The sequence below is a fragment of the Triplophysa rosa genome, unplaced genomic scaffold, assembly GCF_024868665.1.
Source record: "Triplophysa rosa unplaced genomic scaffold, Trosa_1v2 scaffold268_ERROPOS359580+, whole genome shotgun sequence".
Lineage (NCBI taxonomy): Eukaryota > Metazoa > Chordata > Actinopteri > Cypriniformes > Nemacheilidae > Triplophysa > Triplophysa rosa.
In genome coordinates, this window is record NW_026634283.1 from 1 (window position 1) to 22,700 (window position 22,700).

Sequence of the window (22,700 nt, forward strand, 5' to 3'; positions counted from 1 at the left end):
GCACAAACTCATGGACTCCACGGCACACCTTAAAATGTTCATAAAAATATGTTTCACATTAGAAACGTGCCAAATAGAAGTGTTTCATTTGAATAGACCCCACTGCATCTCAATACAAATGCTTCATACGTCAGTCAGCTAACGTTTTGTAGAACACTTCTCTCTAGTCTGGGACCAGCAAACCTCTTCCAGCAGAAGTGGCTTTGAATGTGAAGATGAGAAGCCCGCGTGTGTTAAATCTGCTCCAGTGGTTCGATGAGCCAATAGAACACGTCCTGGTTTTTGAGTATGTGCATCCCTGCGAGACTTTGGAGCACTTCATCGAGTCCAACGGAGGTCGTCTGGACGAACGACAGGCACGGGACTTGATCTTCCAAGCAGTTCTCGCAGCGAAAGACTGCCTCGACCAGGATGTGTTCCATCGCACCATCGTGCTGAAAAACATCTTGATCAACACGACGACGCTGAAGATAAAATTAAGCGACTTCAGCTGTGGGGTTCTCGCCGTCACTGACCTCGACAGATATATTGCAGAGATATCTATGGTCTGGTTTGTCGGCGATGTGCTGTACAGAATGCTATATGGGCGTCCGCCCTATTTGACTGCACAGGGCATTGTTACCAGAACACTAAACTTTGACTCCAGTTTATCCGGAGGTGAGAGTAAAATCAATAAGACATACATGAGAACATTAGCGTGTCACATGAAGAGAACATGTATAAGTAAGTCTCTTGTCAATCCTCTTGTACAGAATGCTGTGATTTCCTGTCCAGTTGTCTGAATAAAAATTCAGCCAGGAGAGCCAGTGTACCGGAGCTCGTAACACACACGTGGTTTCATGGAGTCCAGGTGTAGGTAAGTAAACCAAGCCCACACACAGAACCATTAGCTCATTGTGTAAGTGCTGATTGTGCATACGGGGCAGGTATTGCAAAGCAGTTTAAGGAAAAATTTGGAGTGGAGAAAGTAAGGTGTCAACATAAAAAACCGGGTGAGTGTGCAGTAACCCAGGAAAGAGACAGGACTGTGTTTCACCTAATAACCAAAGAACAATACACTGATTTACCAACATATGATTGTTTCACAGAAAGCCTGAAAAACATGAGAGATTGGTGTGTGGCTAATAGAGTAAGAAGTATCTCAGTACCCCGGCTGGGGTGTGGTCTAGATAAACTAGACTTCAAGAAAGTGCAAAAGATTCTGAGTGAAGTGTTCACGGACGTGGACATACAAATAACCATTTATTCCTTATAATCAAGTTTTCATTATTGTGTGATTTTGAGTGTTTTTCAATGTTTTTCAATTTTCAGGTTTAAAGTGTATTTTTAAGAGTGTTTTCTTACAAGTTTTAAGGTATTAAGTTTTTAAGAAGTGTTGATTTTGTAAAGATAACAAGACATTACTAGAGAGGGTGAATACAACAGCAACAAGATGAAGCTGTGGGAAAATTGGAAGTTGTTGTGTGTGTTAGGGATAATTGCAGGAACCATCGTAGGGATAATTTTTGGAATACAAAAAAGTCAGGAAGGTAATAGCACCACACTATTAATCACCTGTGGGTGTTGTTGTATTCCCTGTATTAGATCACTGTGCAATAGATTAATTGTTACAGCTATTGAAAAGAAAGAATCTCCACCCCCATACAGTATGCCTTTGTTATCAAGTGATCTAGCAGAAGATGAAGGAGAAGATGATGTGTGACCTCTTACGAGGTCAAGAGAGGGAATTGTGGGAATATTTTTCAGATAAAAGTATGATTTAATTATCAATATAATCAATAAGTGTTTTCTTTCATTAAATCATTAAGCTGTGTGCTTTTGTCATGTGCTTTCTATTTTACTCAGTGGAAAGTTACTGTGGCAAACGAAGTGAGACAGGATAAGTGGGGGTTGGAACCATAAATTATCTAAATCAACACACACACACACACACAAAGGTCACACAGAAAAGAAATGTTATGAATCAATCCACTGCATATGTTTTAAGTATAATCATGAGTTGTGATGTGTTTTAATGAATCATAGGATTAAGAAACAACGCTACATAATTAAAAGCATTAGATGATTGAGTGTTTTCTTTTTACTAAAAGAATGTTAAGAATGTTGGTATGTTGTCCGGCCACAAGAAACTGTCTCTAGGAGACCACTCCCCAAAAGAAACGGTCTCTAGAGAACATTCCTCAAAACTGCGACTGACCACAGGATGTAAAACATGTGTTTGCAAAGATGTTTTTTGCAGGAACTAAGAAAAAGGACAGAGTCAGATAACCTGNGTTCACGGTGATTGGTGGAAAGGGAGCAGCACTCCTTAAAAGGCAGAGGAGGAGTCAGAAGATGCGAGCGACGTCACATACTGAATAAATATGGGTGTTTTTGAATAATTTGGGTTGTTGGCTTGTGGTGGAGTGAGGAGATCGTCTGACAACCCAAAGCTTTGTTACTTTTTACATCTGATAATAAAACTTCTATATAACTTGGAGAAAAGTCTCTTTCAAATTTTTGAGCATGCAGGACTGCCTCAAAAGTCCAACATTATACACTTTATTGTATAAATTGCATTATAAGTCATTTCTCATCGTCCATAGAAAAATATGCTCTGATGTAAGACACGTACGGTGGCTGATGTTATTGATGTAAGGATGGATGAGATATATTTTGATATATCTAATTTACGGTGGCCGGGAAGTGCAAAACAAAACAAAAAATCGCAAAACTAAAAACAAATCTAAAAGCAAAATAAAACCCCGAAAATCAAAATGACAAATCTGAAAACACAATATTAAATCTAAAAGCAAAATAGCAAATCATAAAACACAACAACAATTCGGGAAACAAAATAACAAGTCAGAAACCACATCGACAAGTCAGAAAACAAAACGACAAGTCAGGAAACACAACGACAAATCAGTCAAACCGGAAAAGGTAGGTATTTTGTTGGAATGGGGATAGCTACTGCTGATTGGATGAATTTCCTGTCAATCAAGTTACTATAAAAAGGACATCCATATGTGATACAGCGCATATTCATTGATTAAGGTTCAAAAGCCACATTTTGTTAATAAAGTTGAAACGGGCTCATCTTGCATTAGGCGTAGATGCGTGTCTGTTTCACCGTGCATGCATGCGCTGCATGAGCCCTGAGCAGCACACATAGTGCAGCTGAAAGGCGACTGCTTGTGTACCATCCTTGATCATTTTCCCCTCACAAGATACATACAATATGATATGTACTTTAATCTGTGTCCCTGTTGGTTATGGTGAGACAGTGACTGACGCGATCGTTTGTTTTCGACATTGGTGTAAAGTATTGGAGTAAATGTACTAAGTATTAAAGATATTAGCAACTTTTACTCTCTCTACTTGACTACATTTTTGAACAAGCATATGTACTTTTTACTCCACTACATTTGTAATGAATAATGCAATTACACATTACATTTCGCCTGGTAACTATCATTCTTTTGCGGCAGTTTATTTTTGATACAGAAGAATTAACATTGCCATTTACAGGGCATTGAAGGTACTATATCTTGTGGGTTTTGCTCTTACTTACTAAAACTTGTCAACATGGCTTCTTTATGTGAATACGAGTGCATTATCAATTAGGGTTAGGATAGGGTTATCAATGTCAATCGCTGGCGGTTTATATGTGAAATGAGGACATGATAGCAGCTGATGATGAGGGGACTAAAACCAGCATGTCCATTTCAGAAAGGCTTTGACTTTTTAATTTGACTTAATATTATTTCATTTATCCGTTATATTGAAGAAACATTTTGAAAGAGTTTGGTTTATTATGAGCACTTGAGCTTAAATGAGACTTGAGTGTTTGTAATAGATGTAGGTTATGGTGTCGACCATGATTTGTTGCAATTTTGAGGTGTTCAGACTTATTTTGATTTAAGAAAATAAATGTGATTGCTCTCCTCATGAATCAACTGTTTCTTGTTTTTCACTGACATGTCTCTTAAGTGTTGAAGACTAGTGCTGCTTTGAGCCTACCTTCAGTACAAGTAAAATACTCAAGTACTGTTAAATTCAGATACTCGACTTTTACTGAAGTCATTTTTTAATTGGTGACTTGTAACTTGTAATGGAGTAGTTTTCGCTGCAAGGTATCTGTACTTTTACTTAAGTATGGTTCCCTTTCTGTCGGTCTCTCGACGTTGTGTCGAACCGACAGATGGGGTTCGTCCTTGAGAACCAATCACTTCCGACTTCTTAGAAAAGGCCAATGAAAATTGGCGAATGAAATTTGCATGCCCCGCCCCCGGATATCCGGGTATAAAAGGGAGACGGCGTGCCTCATTCATTCACCTTTTGTTCTTCGGAGCCTTCGCTCGTGATCAACAGACTTCGCTACAAGACTGCCGGCTCTACGACGTGGTGCAGCGGACTGTCCCTTCCTGCAGCGACTTCCCCTGGGCGTCTCGGCAGTTCCAGAAGTGTTCGAGTTTTTTTCTCTAAAAGAGCAAATTTCTCCAGCGTGGCATGTCCCGCTGTTCTCTAGGGTGCAACACACTCATCGAGGAGGGGGACGGACACGATGTCTGCTTCCAGTACGCTGGGGCAGATGTTGTGGATACGTCCTGCCCACACTGCGGGCGGCTGACGATTCAGACGTTGCGTAACGGGTGGCTGTGTTCCCACGGGACTCAGCCACCACCTTGTCTGCTTCCCGTTCCGTGACGGCAGGACTACGGCCCTGCCGCCCGCTACGGCGAGCAGCAAGGGTGATATGAGTATTACTGTGAGCGCTAATCCGTCAGCCACTGGCTCGCGGACCGTTCGCACCTCGCCTTGCTCGTCTGACCGTTCCCCATAAGACGGACCGCCGTCTTATTCCTCAATCACGTATCGGACACAGTACGTGATGATGAGGTGTCTGTTGCAGCATCGGAGGGTGACTTACTGACATCAGACTCCGACGATTCCTTGAAGCTCCCTCCCTTGGGGGGTCGAGATCAGGAAGAAGCGGATGTCGAAATGTCAGCCATGCTTTCCCGGGCCGCCGGCTTTGGGTTGCGGTGCACCGCACTGCCTCTCCCAACGCTCGCAGCTGGATACACGGTACATCGGGCTTGAGAGCGGCTCCAAGCCGCACTCGCCCTCAGTGCCGTGTTCCCCCGGAAGTGCATGAGGAACCTAGTACGACCTGGAACGCCCCCTTCGGCGCGTACACGTCAACTAGTTCCATCACCCTTTCTTCCCTCGATGGTGGGGCAGCTAGAGGATACGTCATGTCCCCCCGGGGCTCGACCTAACTCCCGTCCAAAGCACGTAGGCTTTTCGGCATCGAGGTGTCGAGAGCTTACTCTGCTGGGGCCAAGCTGTCCCCTCTCTCCATGCTATGGCCTTCCTGCAGGCCAATGCGCGGAGAGAGCTCCACGAGGGTAAGACCGACCCAGCGCTTATGCAGGAACTCCGCGGCTTCACCGACCTCGCTCTCGGGCGAACAGGTGATCGCGCGGGCCCTGGGTCGGGCGATGTCCACACTTGTGGTCCAGGAGAGACACCTCTGGCTGAACTTGCACAGGTGAGTAACCTGAGAAAGTCCGCTTTCTCGATGCACCCATCTCGCAAGGGGGGGCTGTTTGGTGATACTGTCGAGTTCGACAGTTAGGGAGCAGACAGAGGATATCAGTATGTCCTCCCCAGCCGCGACTCGACCGCCCTCTGGCCGCCGAGATCCCGTGCACCGTCTGCTTCCCAGCAGCCCTGGTCCTCTTCGAGACATCGAAGAGGAGACCACCACCCCATCAGCAGCCGCGGTGAAAGCCAATGCGGCCCTCATGGGAAGACCCCAGGGAGTTCGAGAATACCTTTCTAAAAGTTTTCTCCCTCTCTGGGCGTTTATCACAGCCGCTCTCACCCTCTACACGACGGTGTTCGGCAACTGACGTTGCGTCACGGGAGACCCAATGTCGAGGATAATCAGCAGCCTAAGCACTCTCAATCGACGGTGCTTTGTGCCACATCATCGTCTGGGTATTATCACAGCCGCTCTCACCCTCTCACGACGGTGTTCGGCAACTCGACGTTGCGGCAAGACCCAATGTCGAGGATAATCAGCAGCCTAAGCACTCTCAATCGACGGTGCTTTGTGCCACATCATCGTCTGGGTATTATCACAGCCGCTCTCACCCTCTACACGACGGTGTTCGGCAACTTGACGTTGCGGCAAGACCCAATGTCAGGGATAATCATTAGCCTAAGCACTCTCTTTCGATGGTGCGTTGTGCTACATCTTCGCCAGACAGGAAAAACTGCAGAGCCGATCTCCTCCCCGGGGGTCCCCCCATGGCGAGGGATCCATACTGCCAGCCATCGAACCACCCCCAGGAGGTCGATGAAGCAGAACGTACCCCTAGCCTTCCTGTCGGTCCCTGGGAGCCTGACAAGAGCTTCCCAAACCGTCACGTGACTACGGGATACGGTCCGTCTCGGCTACGCGATCCAACTCCCCGGACGCCCGCCCAAGTTTCGGGGCATCCTCTTACCTCAGCTGAGGCTAGGATGTCCAGTGCTTCGGGCCGAGGTCGCCACCCCTCTGATGAGGAAGCAATCGTGCTCGTCCCTCTAGCCGAGATGTTCAATGGGTTTAACAGCCCGTACTTCATCGTCCCTAAAAGAGCGGGGGTCGCTAGATCTGCGTACCCTGAAACAGGCACCTACTCAAGCTGCCATTCAGGATGCTCACGCGGAAACGCATCCTGGCATCTGTCAGATGTCAAGATGGATTCATGGCAATCGACCTGAAGGACGCTTACTCTCATGTCTCTTCCCCCTCGAAATCGCCCGTTCCTACGGTTCGCTTTCGAGGGTCAGGCATATTAGTACAGAGTCCTCCCCTTCGGTCTGTCCCTGTCCCCACGAGTCTTCACGAAGATCGTGGAAGCCGCCCTCACTCCCCTCAGGGAGAGAGGTGTGCGGGTACTAAACTATCTCGACGACTGGCTCATTTGACACACTCGTAAGATCTGTTATGTACACACAGGGACCTAGTGCTTCGGCACCTAGATCGATTGGGACCTCGGGTCAACCGAAAAAGAGCAGGCTCTCCTCTGTGCAGAGCATACTCTTTTTTGGTATGGAACTGAACTCCATTACAGCGCCACTGCGCTCAGTCAGTGTTGAACTGCCTGGAATATTTCAAGCAGTCAGCGGGAGGAGGCTCCTGGGTACATGGCATCCTCGACGGTGGTGATACCCCTCAGGTTGATGCACATGTGACCGCTCCAACACTGGCTACAGAGTCGAGTTCCCTGGAGGCGTGGCACACCGGCAGCAGGCGAATGGTGATTACGCTTTTTCTGCCGACGCACCCTAACCCCTTGGTCTTCAATGACCTTTTTCTACGGACGGGGGTCCCTCTCGGGCAGGCGAGGCGCGTCAGTCGACAGACGCCTCCCTGCAGGGTTGGGGTGCCGTGTGCAACGGGCATGCAGTGTCAGGGCGATGGACGGGCCCCCGCCTGCGTAGGCATATCAATTGCCTAGAGTTGTTGGATGTGCTACCCGCACTGAAGGGGTTACTACCCCTCGTGCGGAACAAGCACGTGCTGGTCCGGTCGGACTGCACAACTGCCATAGAATTTAACCGCCAGGATGGCGTTCGCTTATGGCAGCTAACACGACTCGCCCGACACCTCCTCCTGTGGAGTCCGCAGGGCCACACATATCCCAGGTGACCTGAACCAGACAGCCGATGTGCTCTCTCGTCAGTTGACGCCTCGCGGAGAGTGGCGACTCCACCCCCGCGTAGCCAGCTCATTGGGGACAGTCAGGGCGGGCTCAGGTAGACCCCTTCGCCTCCCTGGACACCACCCATTGCCGCTAAAGTACTCCCTGCCGCGGCACGGAAGCTCTAGCGCACAGCTGGCCGTGGGACAAGCAGAAGTACGTCTTCCCCCAGTGAGCCTCATTGCACAGACCCTGTGCAATGTCAGGGAATAGGAGCATCAAGTGTACTAGTTACGCCATACTGGCCCAACCGGACTTTGGTTCTCGGAGCTAATGCTCTTGACGACAGCTCCCCCCTGGCCGATTCCCCTGAAGAAGGACCTGCTTTCCCAGGGGAAGGGCACGTTATGGCATCACGGGCCATACCTCTGGAACCTCCATGTCTGGCCCCTGGACAGCACGAGGAGATCCTGAGTGGCCTAACCCCTGCGGCGGTTAAGACCACAACTCAGGCTAGGGCCCTGGCCACTAGGTGACAATTCGCCTAGTGGTGCCTCTTCTCATTCTGGTGCTCTTCTCGATGAGAAGACCCGCGGAGTTGCTTAATCAAGTGCGTGCGGTCCTTCCAGAGACTCGAGAATAATCTCTCCCCTTCCACACTGAACGTGTATGTAGCCGCTGTTGCCGCTCATCATGACCCAGTTGCTGGTAGTCTCTAGGACAGCACAACCTGATCATTTGGTTCCTAAGGGGCGCGGGAAGGCTACCACCTCGCCCACACTCCGTACCCTGTTACGACCTTGATGCGGTCCTGGAGCCCCTCGGAGATGCCGCTGTTTCTCACTTCACGATGAAGACGGCTCTCGGGAGGACGCACAAGAGGGTAGCGGACCTACATGCATTCTCCGTGTCCACAGATTGCCGAGAACTTGGGCCCGGTTATTCTCAGGCTATCCTGAGACCCCGGCCCGGCTACGTGCCCAAAGTTCCCACCTCTCCCCCGAGACACCAGGTGGAGACACCACCGGGGAGGAAGACCAAACCCCATCTGTGTTGTGTCCAGTACGCACATCGCGCCTCTGCTTGGACCGCACGCAGTAGCTCTGAGCAGCTCTTTGTCTGTTTTGGAGATCAGCTGGGAGGGCTGTCTCAAACAGAGTTGGCGCATTGGATCATGGACGCCATCACTTGGCGTACCTGTCCTAGTTCGCCTTCGCCCACTGGGTGAGAGCTCTCTCCACACGGAGTACAGCCTCCTCGTGGGCACTGGCTGGCGCCTCTCTGGCAGACATCTGCAGAGCTGCGGGTTGGGCTACACCCATCACCTTCGCGAGGTCCTACAGCCTTCGCGTAAAACCGGTCGGCGAGTCTTGCGGGCATCAGGCAAGACCGGCGACCGGTAGGGTGTACGCCTATGACAGTATCTGACCCTAGGGGGTCAGCGTACTACTAGCCTCCCTTCTTCCCCCACTGGGTGAAGAACAGGCACTCTATCCATCACTAGCAAGCACCTCCTGTGGGCGGGCTGGGCAGAGCAGCCCTGCCCCTTAGGCCGGGTATCACCTGAGTTATTAGCAACATAGCTCTAACTGGACCTAGTGCTACCAGACGTTGCAACCCCCCAGCAGGGCGGTTCCGTCTGATGTATCCTCATGCTGGTTCCCACCTTGGTAACCCATGACCTCCTTAGGTGGACCTCCACCTCGCGGTTAACTCCTTCAGTCCGCACTTTCTTCCCATGAGTTCTCCCCCATCGGTGAGACCATGTTGGTATCTCCACTAGTCTCCTCCCTGTGGTAGGAAGTGGTCCCTGTAGCGCATCCCCCGCTTGAAGAAGTAGCGCTTACCCAGTGGCCTTACGGTTCCGGGCGGCTTCTCGCTGTTAGAGAAACAAGGCCACCGCCTGTGAGGCCTACCACAGGGAGGAGTCTAGTGGAGATACCAACATGGTCTCACCGAAGGGGGAGAACTCATGGGAAGAAAGTGCGGCTGAAGAGTAAACCACGAGGTGGAGGTCCACCTGGGGAGGTCATGGGTTACCAAGGTGGGAACCAGCATGAGGGTTGCAACGTCTGGTAGCACTAGGTCCGGTTAGAGCTATGATGCGAATAACTCCAGAACCCGGCCTAAGGGGCAGGGCTGCTCTGCCCAGCCCGCCCCAGAAGGTGCTTGCTTAGTGATGGATGGAGTGCCTGTTCTTCGCCCAGTGGGGAAAGAAGGGAGGCTGGATCGGTATACTGACCCACTCGAGAGAGGGGGAAAAGAACCAATATAGGCGTACACCCTACCAGTTGCCAGTCCTACATGTTGCCATACAGGACGCGGGCTGACACCGGCTCTACGCAGAGGTTGTAGAACCTCGCGAAGGTGTTGGGTGTAGCCCAACCCGCAGCTCTGCATATGTCTGTGAGAGAGGCGCCACGTGCCAGTGCCCAAGACGGGCGATTTAGGGATTGGTAAACTGCCTTGACAGCGTCCACAATCCAGTGGGCCAACCTCTGCTTGGAGACAGCTCTCCCCTTCTGCTGACCTCCGAAACAGACAAAGAGCAGATCCGAGCTCCTGAAGCTCTGTGTGCGGTCTAAGTAAAGGCGGTGCGCTTCCTGGACACAACACGGACTGGGTTGGGTCTTCCTCCCCAGTGGAAGTTCACCACCTGGTCCTGAAAAGGAGCGGTGGGAAACTTGGGCACGTAGCCGGGCCGAGGTCTCAGGATAACATGAGAATCCCTGGGTCCGAACTCTAGGCAGTCAGGGGTCACGGAGAATGCCTGTAGGTCCCCTACCCTCTTGATGGAGGCAAGCGTCATAAGAAGAACCGTCTTCATCGTGAGATGAGGAAGAGCGGCATCCCCTAGGGGCTCGAAGGGGGGCCTGGTGAGACCTGTCAGGGCTACAACCAGGTCACAAGAGGATATGGAGCACGGACGAGGCGGATTCCGCCTCCTAGCGCCCCTAGGAACCTAATGACCAGGTCGTGCTGCCCTAGAGACTTCCCAGCAACTGAGTTGTGATGAGCGGCAATGGCGGCTACATACACTTTCAGTGTGGAGGGGGAGAGGTTAGTCTCGAGTCTCTCTTGTAGGAAGGACAGCACGGACCCGATCGCACAACTCCGTGGGTCTTCTCCTCGAGAAGCACACCAGGTCGAGAAGAGGCGCCACTTGTAGGTGTACAGCCTGAGAAATGGTATCTACCACCGCTGGGGGCAGACCACTCATGATCTCCTCGTCCCGTCCAGAGGCCATACATGGAGGTTCCAGAGGTCTGGCCTGGGATGCCATAACGTGCCCTTCCCCTGGGAAAGCGGCCAGGGGGGAGCTGTCGTCAAGAGCATTAGCTCCGAGAACCAAGTCCGGTTGTAACACCAATGAGTAACACTTGATGCTCCTCTTCCCTGACCTTGCACAGGGTCTGTGCAATGAGGCTCACTAGGGGGAAGGCGTACTTCCGCTTGTCCCGCGGCCAGCTGTGCGCTAGGGCATCCGTGCCGAGGGGTCACTCGGTCAGATAGTACCAAAGCGGCAATGGGTGGTTTCGAGGGAGGCGAACAGGCTTACCTGGGCTTGCCCGAACTGCACCCAAATGAGCTGGACTGCGCGGGGGTGGAGTAGCCACTCTCTGCGAGGCGTCGACTGACGAGAGAGCGCATCGGCTGTCTGGTTCAGGTCGCCTGGGATATACGTGGCACACCATGAGCGGGTCATCTGCTGACTCCACCGGAGGAGGCGTCAGGCGAGTCGTGTTAACTGCAGTGAGCGGACGCCACCCTGACGATTGATATACGCTACTGCCGTAGTGCTGTCCGACCGGACCAGCACGTGCTTGCCCTGCACGAGAGGTTGCAGCCTCTTCAGTGCGAGTAGCACGGTCCACAACTCTAGGCAATTGATATGCAAGCACAGGCGGGGGCCCGTCCAAAGCCCTGACACTGCATGCCCGTTGCACACTGCACCCCAACCCTGCAGGGAGGCATCCGTAGTCACCACGACATGCCTCGTAACCTGCCCTAGGGGAACCCCTGCCCGAAGGAAGGTCATGGAAGACCAAGGGGTTAGGGTGCGTCGGCAGAGAGGTGTAATCACCATCTGCCTGCTGCCGGTGTGCCACGCTCTCCAGGGAACTCGACTCTGAAGCCAGTGTTGGAGCGGTCTCATGTGCATCAACCCGAGGGGTATCACCACCGCCGAGGATGCCATGTATCCCAGGAGCCTCTGAAATAGTTTCAGGGGAAACGCTGACTGCTTGAAATGATCCAGGCAGTTCAACACCGACTGGGCGCATGCTGAGGACAGTCGCGCTGTCATGGTGACAGAGTTGAGTTCCATACCAAGATAACTCAACTCAACTCAACTTTATTTATATAGCGCTTTTACAATTTTCATTGTTACAAAGCAGCTGCACATGAGACACATTGACTACAAGCAAAACAATCAAAGTTGTACCTGCAAAAACAAGAAAAGGTTGAAACACAGAAGACAGACACGCACACAACACGCACACGCACCAACACACACAGACACAGAGACACACACACACGGATGCGCACGCACACACACACGTACGTACACAGACAAGTACGCACACACACACACACACGCTCAGTGAGAGCACACATTTAGGATAAAGAAGAGAGAAGCACAGGTCAAATATAACAGATAATAAATTACTATATGCAATATTAATTAAGTAAAACTTTAAAATTCTAAAGCAGCCCCCCCGGTCAGGCAGATAGTGCAAAAACAGTATGCAAACGGTGGCGAGGAACCCAAAACTCTAATCGAGAAAAAAAACCTCAGGAGAACCCAGGCCCAACCAGGGGATTCCAGTTCCCCTCTGGCAAAAGCTGCTGCCTCTGCACAAGCTCCAGAGAACTTGCACAACAAGGCTAAATAAAATAAATAAACTTAATAATAAAATAAATTATAGTTTAAGATTATCATTAATAATCTAATAGCATTTGAAATTTTGTGGTGAAGACATGTCAAGAGACCGCGTCCTTCTTTATCCAGCTCTATCATCTCAGCTCTTGTCAGGTCCCCACTTCCCATTCTCCGCTCTACCATCAGGTCAGGCCATGAACTGCATCCTGCTCGCTGTGGTAACCTTGGAACAATGAGACAAGACTGGCTGAGAGTAGAGTACTGTTCTGTACTCTTTGATGCAACAAGTACATCAGTTGTGTTTTTGGTTCCGGTTGATCTAACTAATGCAGCCTAAACCCTCTAAAGATTTATATTATGGAAGAGTAGTGTATGCAAGATTAAAAAGATGCGTCTTTAGTCTAGATTTAAACTGACAGAGTGTGTCTGCCTCCCGGACAGTGCAGGGAAGACTATTCCAAAGTTTAGGCGCTAGATAGGAAAAGGATCTACCACCTGCACTTGATTTTGAAATTCTAGGTATTACCAACTGACAGGACGCCTGAGAGCGTAATGCACGTGATAGGTGACGGTGTTAATCATCTCTGACATTAGGACATGTGCCTAAAGCATATAAGGTGGCTGTTATAAGGCCCCTTGTCAAAAAACCCAACTCGACCCTAGAGAACTAAGGCAACTACAGGCCTATATCGAATCTACCTTTCATATCTAATTCTGGAAAAAGTAGTTTCAACTCAATTATGCTCCTTCCTCCAAAGGAATGACATCAATGAAGAATTCCAGTCTGGATTAAGCATTACAGTAGATCTGACATACTATTGCATGTCTGAGAGGTTGTATCTCGTTATTGGTGCTGCTAGACCTTAGTGCTGCATTCGATATTGACCACAGCACACTCCTACATAGACTCGAAAATTACGTCGGACATTAAGGGAATAGCTTTGGAATGGTTTAAATCTTATTTATCCGACCGTTTTCAATTTGTAGCAATAAACAATGAGGTGTCACGCAAATCGCAAGTCCAGTACGATGTACCACAGGGCTCAGTCTTAGGGCCTCTGCTCTTCGCATTATACATGCTACCTCTAGGAGATATAATAAAGCGACACGGAGTTAGCTTTCACTGTTATGCTGATGATACTCAACTTTATATTGTCCTCGAAGCCTCATGAAACACAGCAGTTCCATCGAATAATGGAATGCATAGTCGATATAAAAAACTGGATGAGTAACAACTTTTTATTACTGAACTCGGACAAAACAGAAGTGTTACTTATTGGACCGAAAACTGCTATAAGTAACAACCAAGAATACTGTTTAACTATTGACGGATGTTCCATAAAACCCTCGTCGTCAGCAAAGAATCTTGGCGTTCTATTCGATAGTAATCTGTCATTTGAGAGCCACGTCGCCAACACCTGTAAAATTGTGTTTTTCCATTTTAAGAATATATCTAAACTACGTCATATGCTGTCAATGTCAGATGCAGAGAAGTTAATTCATGCATTCATGACATCAAGACTAGATTACTGTAATGCACTGTTAGGTGGTTGCCCTGCAGGCTTATTACAAAAACTCCAATTGGTCCAAAACGCGGCAGCTCGAGTTCTTACACGTACAAAAAAGTATGAACATATTAGCCCGGTTCTGTCAACCTTGCACTGGTTACCTATAAAGCATCGCGTTAACTTTAAAATCTTGCTTATTACCTATAAAGCCTTACATGGTTTAGCTCCTCAGTACTTGAATGAACTCCTTTTGTATTACAGTCCTTCACGTGCATTACGCTCTCAGGCGTCCTGTCAGTTGGTAATACCTAGAATTTCAAAATCAAGTGCAGGTGGTAGATCCTTTTCCTATCTAGCGCCTAAACTTTGGAATAGTCTTCCCTGCACTGTCCGGGAGGCAGACACACTCTGTCAGTTTAAATCTAGACTAAAGACGCATCTTTTTAATCTTGCATACACTACTCTTCCATAATATAAATCTTCAGAGGGTTTAGGCTGCATTAGTTAGATCAACCGGAACCAAAAACACAACTGATGTACTTGTTGCATCAAAGAGTCAGAACAGTACTCTACTCTCAGCCAGTCTCTATTCATAGCCATGCATCATGAGCTATGTCATCCACTGACAGTCTTCACCACAAAATTTCAAATGCTATTAGATTATTATGATAATCTTAAACTATAATTTATTTATTATTAAGTTTATTTATTTTTATTAGCCTTGTTGTGCAAGTTCTGCTGGAGCTTGTGCAGAGGCAGCAGCTTTTGCCAGAGGGGAACTGGAATCCCCTGGTTGGGCCTGGGTTCTCCTGAGTTTTTTTTCTCGATTAGAGTTTTGGGTTCCTCGCCACCGTTTGCATACTGTTTTTGCACTATTCTGCCTGACCGGGGGGGCTGCTTTAGAATCTTAAAGTTTTACTTAATTAATATTGCATATAGGAATTTATTATCTGTTATATTTGACCTGTGCTTCTCTCTCCTTTTTCCTAAATGTGTGCTCTCACTGAGCGTGTGTGTGTGTGGTTGTGTTGTGTGTGTGTGCGTGTCGTGTGTGTGTGTGTCTCTGTGTCTGTGTGTGTTGGTGCGTGTGCGTGTTGTGTGTGTGGAGTGTTTTGTGTGTGGGTGTGTCTGTCTTCTGTGTTTTCAACCTTTTCTTGTTTTTGCAGGTACAACTTTGATTGTTTTGCTTGTTGTCAATGTGTCTCATGTACAGCTGCTTTGTAACAATGAAAATTGTAAAAGCGCTATATAAATAAAGTTGAGTTGAGAGTTGAGTAGATGAGGGCCGCTACGGCTTCCGCCGAGGCTGCTGATGGGGTGGTGGTCTCCTCTTCGACTTCTCCCGGGGGGCCGCCGAGTGGGGGCACCGGAACCGGGGTGTCGAAGAGGACCAGGGCTGCTGGGAAGCAGAGGGTGCACGTGACCTCGACGGCCAGGAGGCGGCCGTGTCGCGGCGGGGGAGGATATGCTTGATGTCCTCTGTCTGCTCCTTTTACTGTCGAGAACTGTGGCTCGGCAGTATCACCAACAGCCCCCCCTTCCGAGATGGGTCCGTCGAGAAAGCAGACTTTCTCGCAACCCATCTGTTCAAGGTTTGGCCAGAGGTGTCTCTCCTGGACCACACATCGCCCGACCCAGGGCCCGTGCGGTCATGTTGGTCGCCCGTAGAGTGAGGTCGGTGACGGCACGGAGTTCCTGCATAAGCGCTGGGCCGGTCTTACCCTCGTGGAGCTCTCTGAACGCCTTGGCCTGCAGGATGGCCATAGCGTGGAAAGAGGGGACAGCTTGGCCCGCAGCAGAGTAAGCTCTCGACATCCTGGATGCCGAAAAGCCTACGTGCTTTGGACGGGAGTCTAGATCGAGCCCCAGGGGGACTCGACGTATCCTCTAGCTGCCCCACCATCGAGGGAAGAAAGGGTGATGGAACTAGTTGACGTGCCTGCGCCGAAGGGGGCGTTCCAGGTCGTACTAAGTTCCTCATGCACTTCCGGGGAAAGACGGCACTGGGGCGAGTACGGAATGGAGCCGCTCTCAAACCCGAGGTACCATGTATCCTGCCGCGAGCATTGGGAGAGGCAGTGCGGGAACTGCAACCTAACGCCAGCGGCCCGGGAAAGCATGGCTGACATTTTGACGCCCGCTTCTTCCTGATCTCGACCACCCGAGGGAGGGAGCTTCAAGGAATCGTCGGTGTCTGTTGCCAGTATGTCACCCTCCGATGCTGCAACAGACATCTCATCATCACGTACCGTGTCCTATACGTGATTGAGGAACAAGACGGTGGGACCATCTCATGGGGAACGGTCAGACGAGCAAGACGAGGTGTGAACGGTCCGTGAGCCAGTGGCTGACGGATTAGTGCTCACAGTAATCCTCATATCACCCTCGCTGCTCGCCGTAGCGGGCGGCAGGGCCGTACTCCTGCCGTCACGGAACGTGAAGCAGACGAGGCGGTGGCTGAGCCCCGTGGGAACACAGCCACCTGTGACGCAACGTCTGAATCGTCACCGCCCGCAGTGCGGGCAGGACGTATCCACAAGGGCTGCCCCAGCGTACTGGAAGCAGCGTGTGGCACCATCTGCTAGCTCGAACACCTCTGGAACCGCCGAGACGCCCAGGGGAAGTCACCGCAGGAAGGAACCATCCGCTGCACCACGTCGTAGAACCGGCAATCTGGAGTTGCTAAGTAGTAGTGAGAGTTGATCTTCATAAGCGAAGGTTCCGAAGAACAAAAGGTGAATGAATGAAGCACGCCATCTCCCTTTTATACCCGGATAACAGGGGCGGAGTCAGGCATGCAAATTTCATTCGCCAATTTTCATTGGCATTTTCTAAGTAGTCGGAAGCGATTGGTTCTCAGGGACGAACCCCATCTGTCGGTTCGACACAACGTCGAGAGACCAACAGAAAGGCAACCCAGAGTTTCGATCATTTCAGGGTTAATATACATAGAGTTTTCACTAAACCTCCTTTCTGAAACGGGCCCCCGGAGACATATAGAACAGGTTAGACTGTATAGATGAGCAAACTACAAACATACAGATAATATGAATAATTTTAAATAAACTGACACAGAGACAAATGGTAACATTTGAGCAATCCAGGCAGGAATCAGATCCACATGCAGTATAGATTTATTAATAATAAGACAAGTACAACCTAAAAAATAACAAAGAAACAACAAAGTTATCCAACTAAACCATAAAACATCAGGGACTCCGAAACAACGACAAATGACAAATGAAACACTAGGGATATACATACACATGGGATAACAAGCGGGCAAACAAGGAATACCCGACAATAATTTACACTGAACCAATAATCAAAGAAACTACAAAGAACTACAAAATGAAATGGGAAACGGGAACTTAGAAAAACAAACTAAAAGTCTAAAAGACGGGAACACCGACTAAATCGTGACACAAATGCAGATATTTGCTGTACTGCACTCCCCAACTTTAAGGTATTGTCAAACACACACTGAAGATACTGCTGAGCATGTTATTTGAGTGTATGTTGACAAATTAGAAAAAGTTAATTTGGAATGTTGACCACATTCGATGTTGAATGTTGATCACATTTATGGATGCCCGTGTAGTGAATCACAATGACTAAATTACAAATAAAAACCACAATATATTTTGTGGTATGTAATTGTCAGTTAGCAGTCAAGACTTGTTTATTATGTGACTAAATGTAATTGTGAACAATGAATTTTCAATAGGATGCTTATTGGCAAATGACAAATGAAATCATGAAATCTACTTCACAAGATTGTAGTAGGTTGTACTCCAGAAGTATTATTATACAATAAAGAGGAAAACATGTACTGTATCATTCAAGTTATGTGTAGCCTTTATTATATTAGATCAAAATATGAACTCTTACAAACCCTTACTTGTTACAAAAAAGACAACTAAAGTTGGTTGAAAAGGAAATCGTGGAAAGTGTTTAAATGCTTTTCTCCAATGTTTGAAGGAGATCCCATAAAAACAATTGTTCATCTCTGGTAAATGCTGGCAGGGTTATAGTGAGTGGTACAAGTGCTGAATAATTAATATACAGCCACAATACTATTCAATATTTAAAGTACGTTTGCAGATGTCATTATGGTTTTGTGGGTTAATTTAACCATAATGTAATAGTAGTTGTGTGATGTTTGGCCTTTTAGCTTTTAAATATGTCCCCAGCTCATCAAGGACATTGACCAAATTAGGTAAACTGATGACTTCATGCTTGTGTTCAATGCTGTAATGCTGCTGACGGATCGGTGCTTTGCTGCATTCCCCGCCAGCTGTCTAATATTATGCGGCGTGTCTGTCCACATGCTATCGGTGCCTGCATCAAAAAACCTTGACAGCTCAGTTAGATACCAGACTGCGTAAATCGACTTATGCTCATAGCTAAACTTGGCATGTCACAAAATCAATCTTGGCGCAACAGTGCGGCATACGCAGGGAAGACAGGAGGAGAGCAAAGCTATAGCTGGATTCCTGTCGGCGGTGTCTCCATAATGTGGCGGTATAAAGAGATTTCGAGATGCAGTCTGTTCGTAAAGCGTTCCCCTAACAGTTCGTGACCCACTGCTGCACCTTCACTGTTTACCTCTCACAGAGCGCGTCTGACGCGTGGAAAAGGGTGCAATTGTCAAAAGGCGGAATGATCTGGACTCTCAAGTACCACGAAAAGGCAGAATCATGCTAGTCTTGTATCAACTCCATTCTTCTACTCGTAAATCTCAAAACCAACCAGCCTAAAGATGACGTTTTCATGTTTGCGCTCATCTAGGATACATCCCTATCTCGTTTAAAGATAATGCATCAAGGGACATCTGCTACATTTAACAGAAACATTGGAATATTTCTGTACTTCTTAAGTGTTTATTTCATTAATTGAATTGCAGCTCAAAATGAAATTTCCAACGGAAAACCCAAGAAAACCAGGGAACTGGAACCCCGCACCAGGTAGGTACATTCATATCTAAAATGCGTGTTCTGTACTTGCCTTGCCATACATCTTAGTATGCTGCATCTTAGACAGAAGTTATAGAAAGCATAATGAACCATACACACGCAAGGGAAGCCTAACGTTATGAAAGAGCGATTGCATAGCCTACTAATTTAGTGAAACCCAATTAATTTAATCACAAGGCGAAATTATATAGCCTACTAATGGGCGGTGTAGTTAAATGTGATCAGCTCGTGGTTCAGTATCAACGGTATATGTTTACATTGTATTAATGATGTGCATTTATCAGTGGCCATTCCGATGAAGATTCATATCCACGCATTTCACATTCAAAGAGAGGTGTTCCCCGGAAGATGAATCAGTCACGACATTAAATAGGGAGCTTTCAAACATTTTGGTTGTGCAGTATCAATGAAGTCGTAGCGACATGTGGTAAAATAAAAATATAGCTTTACAAGCGATTTTTAACTAAATGCAACCAATTCCAGCTACGAGTACAATGCAGTGATAGGATAAATGCATAATAAAACGCACAAGAGACTCACGCGTTACCTAATATTACTGTGTTGCGATAAATAGCCTAGTTCGATCGGTTGTTTGGCATTCAAGAAAATTTGTAATAATCCACATGCTTTGCCTTAACTGATGCATATTTTACGAACTGTAGCATCAACCTTTTCGTCTATTGCAACCACACGGTTGCACAATATTCAGAGAATATATATTTTTAAGATTATTTATAAAAGTAAGAGGTACACTTTACTCTTAATATGTTATTCCTCTTGGTGTTTTTTTATATAAAGATTTAAATATAGTAAACACTCATTTTTATGCTTTATCTAAATTTATCTAGACAGTTTACAGCAGTAGCCTAACATTGCACACTATTACTGTACTGCTGCTTTCTGTAATGAGCTCACAAAGTGTGTGCATGTGTGCTGTGTGTGTGTGTGTGTGCGTGTGTGTGTGCGTGTGTGCGTGTGTGCGTGCGTGTGTGCGTGTGTGTGTGTGTGTGTGTGCGCGTGTGCGTGTGCGTGTGCGCGTGCGCGTGCGCGCGTGTGTGTGTGTGTGTGTGTGTGTGTGTGTGTGTGTGTGTAGTAGTAAGTAAGCCTAGTGCGGAAGTGGTTTGGACTTAATACACATAGCACCCGTGATATTATCTTTCATCCCCAATGGGAAGGAGGGTTGGGAGTACCAAACGTGATGTGGATTTACACCAGCACGCGGATTTCTCATTTTCTGAATATGTTGAACAACGATGATAAAGATGTCAGAGAGTTGGCTCGATCCTCCTTATTCCTGGATTTAAGCAAACGCAAGGTGCCGTTTGCCAAGGAGTCGGAGCCACACTTCCTTGGCTTCAGAAGGAAATCCAGCGGTAAACTCGACACTCATTCGGCTGGTTTTGGCGTTTGGTCAGACTGGCCGGATTTGAATGATCTCTGCGTTCGATCTGGAGCGTCACTTGGGTGGGTGAGGTCTGACTCTGAGACTGTGAGAGTCTCCGAGGATATTATCACTGACCCCCTGACCTATGTAAAGGCGACTGTCACATATGGTGACTGTAATTACCTGTTATCATCTGTAGGGGCACGGCGAACACTCTTGGATTTACATTGATATCAACAGAAACAACACTGGGTTGGAATGAAACTTCAGGGAAAACTTGCTTGCCTTCCCTCAGCTGATCACTCTGTCTCTCACTCATTTCTGAAGAATGATGTGCTCAGTGCGGACATTGTTATTTTTACAGTAAAAGCTAGGTTACAAGTACTCCCTACTAGATTAAATCTCTCTATTTGGTTTCCTGCAACTCAAGTCCCTCATTGCTTGCATCATACCACAGAACAGACTGTTGAAAAACTACCACATATCCTAAATGGCTGTCATGCTTACAAGGGGATGTGCATAGCACGCCATGACAGAGTAGTGGATCTTATAACAAAGGACATATCAAGATTCTTTTCACCCGGAGTAACAATGTATCAACATTCCTGTGTAAAACCTTCTATGTTTCAATGCAATAATAGTAATGCTGAAGTATTTTCACATTTATCTGCTAATACACCAGATGTTATTGTGATCAATGAACAGTGTAAAGAAGTGTTTGTTTTAGAGGTTGCGTGTACCTTTGACTCTAGTTTGGAAGAAGCCTTTATGACAAAAATGATTAAATACCAACCTCTTCTGAGCATCATTGCAGAGATGGGTTATCGGGGTCGATTATTTGTTTTTATATTTGGCAGCTTGGGACATGTACATAGGTTGGTGGTAAGAGGACTTCAACAACTTGGAATGTCTAAAAAGAGGGCCAAGCGTTTAGCAAAGTACTGTGCTGTGTCTGCGATTATAGGCAGCCGCGGAATATGGCGGAGACGTTGTTATTTATATCCCTAACAACTGAGTTGTATATTTAATATTGTGTACATTTGTTGTATAACACTGGTCCATGATTGAGTGGATATGCATTTATCTGTATCTATAAATATTTTTGTCCCTGTAAATGATTTCCTTTAAGCGGACTCAAATAAAATATTAAAATGTGTGTGTGTGTGGTATGCAGCATAGATTCTAGACTGCATTTGGGCCCATTAACTGTGAAAGACTATATGCTTACACATCTAATGTGGTTACGTTCATCTAATCATCTGCAATAAAAGGCCAAACAAAAGAACTAATCAAGTACAAACCTGAGCAACAGGATAAATGGGATAAAAAGTTGCATTATCTTTGAACATTTTTACTTGTTTTGATTGAAGTTAACTATTTTCCAAATGATGTATAGAGCATGATATACTGTAAGTGAAAACTATGTTTTCTTGACTTTTCCAACAGTGTCAGTTCAGACCAAGCTGGTGCCACCAAAGAAGGTTCAGCCAGGGATGTTGCAGTCAAGCCTGGTGCAGGCCAGTGTGGCCACCATGCAGAACCCAATGGGGTGCCCATTACCTCGCCTTTCTGTCTCACGTCCCTCGAGTGTGGTGGCCAGTATGGAAGCCGTTGTAGATGGCTCAGCCCTGCTCACAGTCATGAAGTGGAAGACCGTTCTAGCTGTGTTTGTGGTGGTGGTTGTATATCTGGTAGCCGGTGGTCTGGTTTTCAGAGCATTGGAACAACCCTTCGAGAGCAACCAAAAAGATGCCATCACCTTTAAGAAAGCTGCCTTCCTGCAGAAACATCCCTGCGTGACCCCCAATGAGCTGGAAGAGCTCATCAAGGTAAGCCTGTTGCTTGTCAGTGGTGGAGCTAGCAGTGTCTCTAGTCGGATCACGGATCTAGTGTAACAATAGAGCTTTATCAATCCATCTGAAATGTGAACTTCACTCATGCAAAAGAAGGGAGTAATTGTGAGAATTGTGTGGACAATGCTAAGAAGTGCAACAGATGGAAATAAATTTGAAAGAAATTCACTCAAGCCACTGAAGTTGGAAGAATTTGATAAGAAATAATTTGATGGCAGAAATTATTGGTGTTGTAGCACTATGCAAGATTCATTTTAGATTTTTAAGAATTCTCATTTACGAGACATGTGTTACATAGGACCTTTCCGAATTGGTTTCAGCAAGAAAATACTTCACTCTAAAAAAAAATATATGATGTTTAATTAACAAAGTTCGGGAGGAGATGGAGCATATAATCAGCCAGGCTGGTCTACCA

General features: G+C 47.3%; 2 protein-coding genes across 6 annotated transcripts in view; both read left to right on the top strand.

Moving 5' to 3' along the window:
- The first annotated feature begins 79 nt into the window (after positions 1–79).
- Positions 80–860, top strand: LOC130550249 (uncharacterized). Its single transcript, XM_057327670.1, has 2 exons — positions 80–657; positions 753–860. The coding sequence occupies exons 1-2, from the start codon at positions 216–218 to the stop codon at positions 854–856; spliced, it is 546 nt and encodes a 181-aa protein (XP_057183653.1). The 5' UTR covers positions 80–215; the 3' UTR covers positions 857–860.
- Positions 861–18,342: 17,482 nt separating this feature from the next.
- Positions 18,343–22,700, top strand: part of LOC130550248 (potassium channel subfamily K member 10-like) — a 75,986-nt gene continuing 71,628 nt past the window's right edge. For all 5 annotated transcript variants that reach the window (XR_008962371.1, XR_008962372.1, XR_008962373.1 and 2 more), the window contains exons 1-2: positions 18,343–19,039; positions 21,879–22,261. Coding sequence is in view for 2 of the 5 variants with exons in the window: in XM_057327668.1 (XP_057183651.1) it covers positions 18,985–19,039; positions 21,879–22,261 (438 nt within the window). In the remaining 3 variants the exon portion in view is untranslated. The remainder of the gene's footprint in view (positions 19,040–21,878; positions 22,262–22,700) is intronic.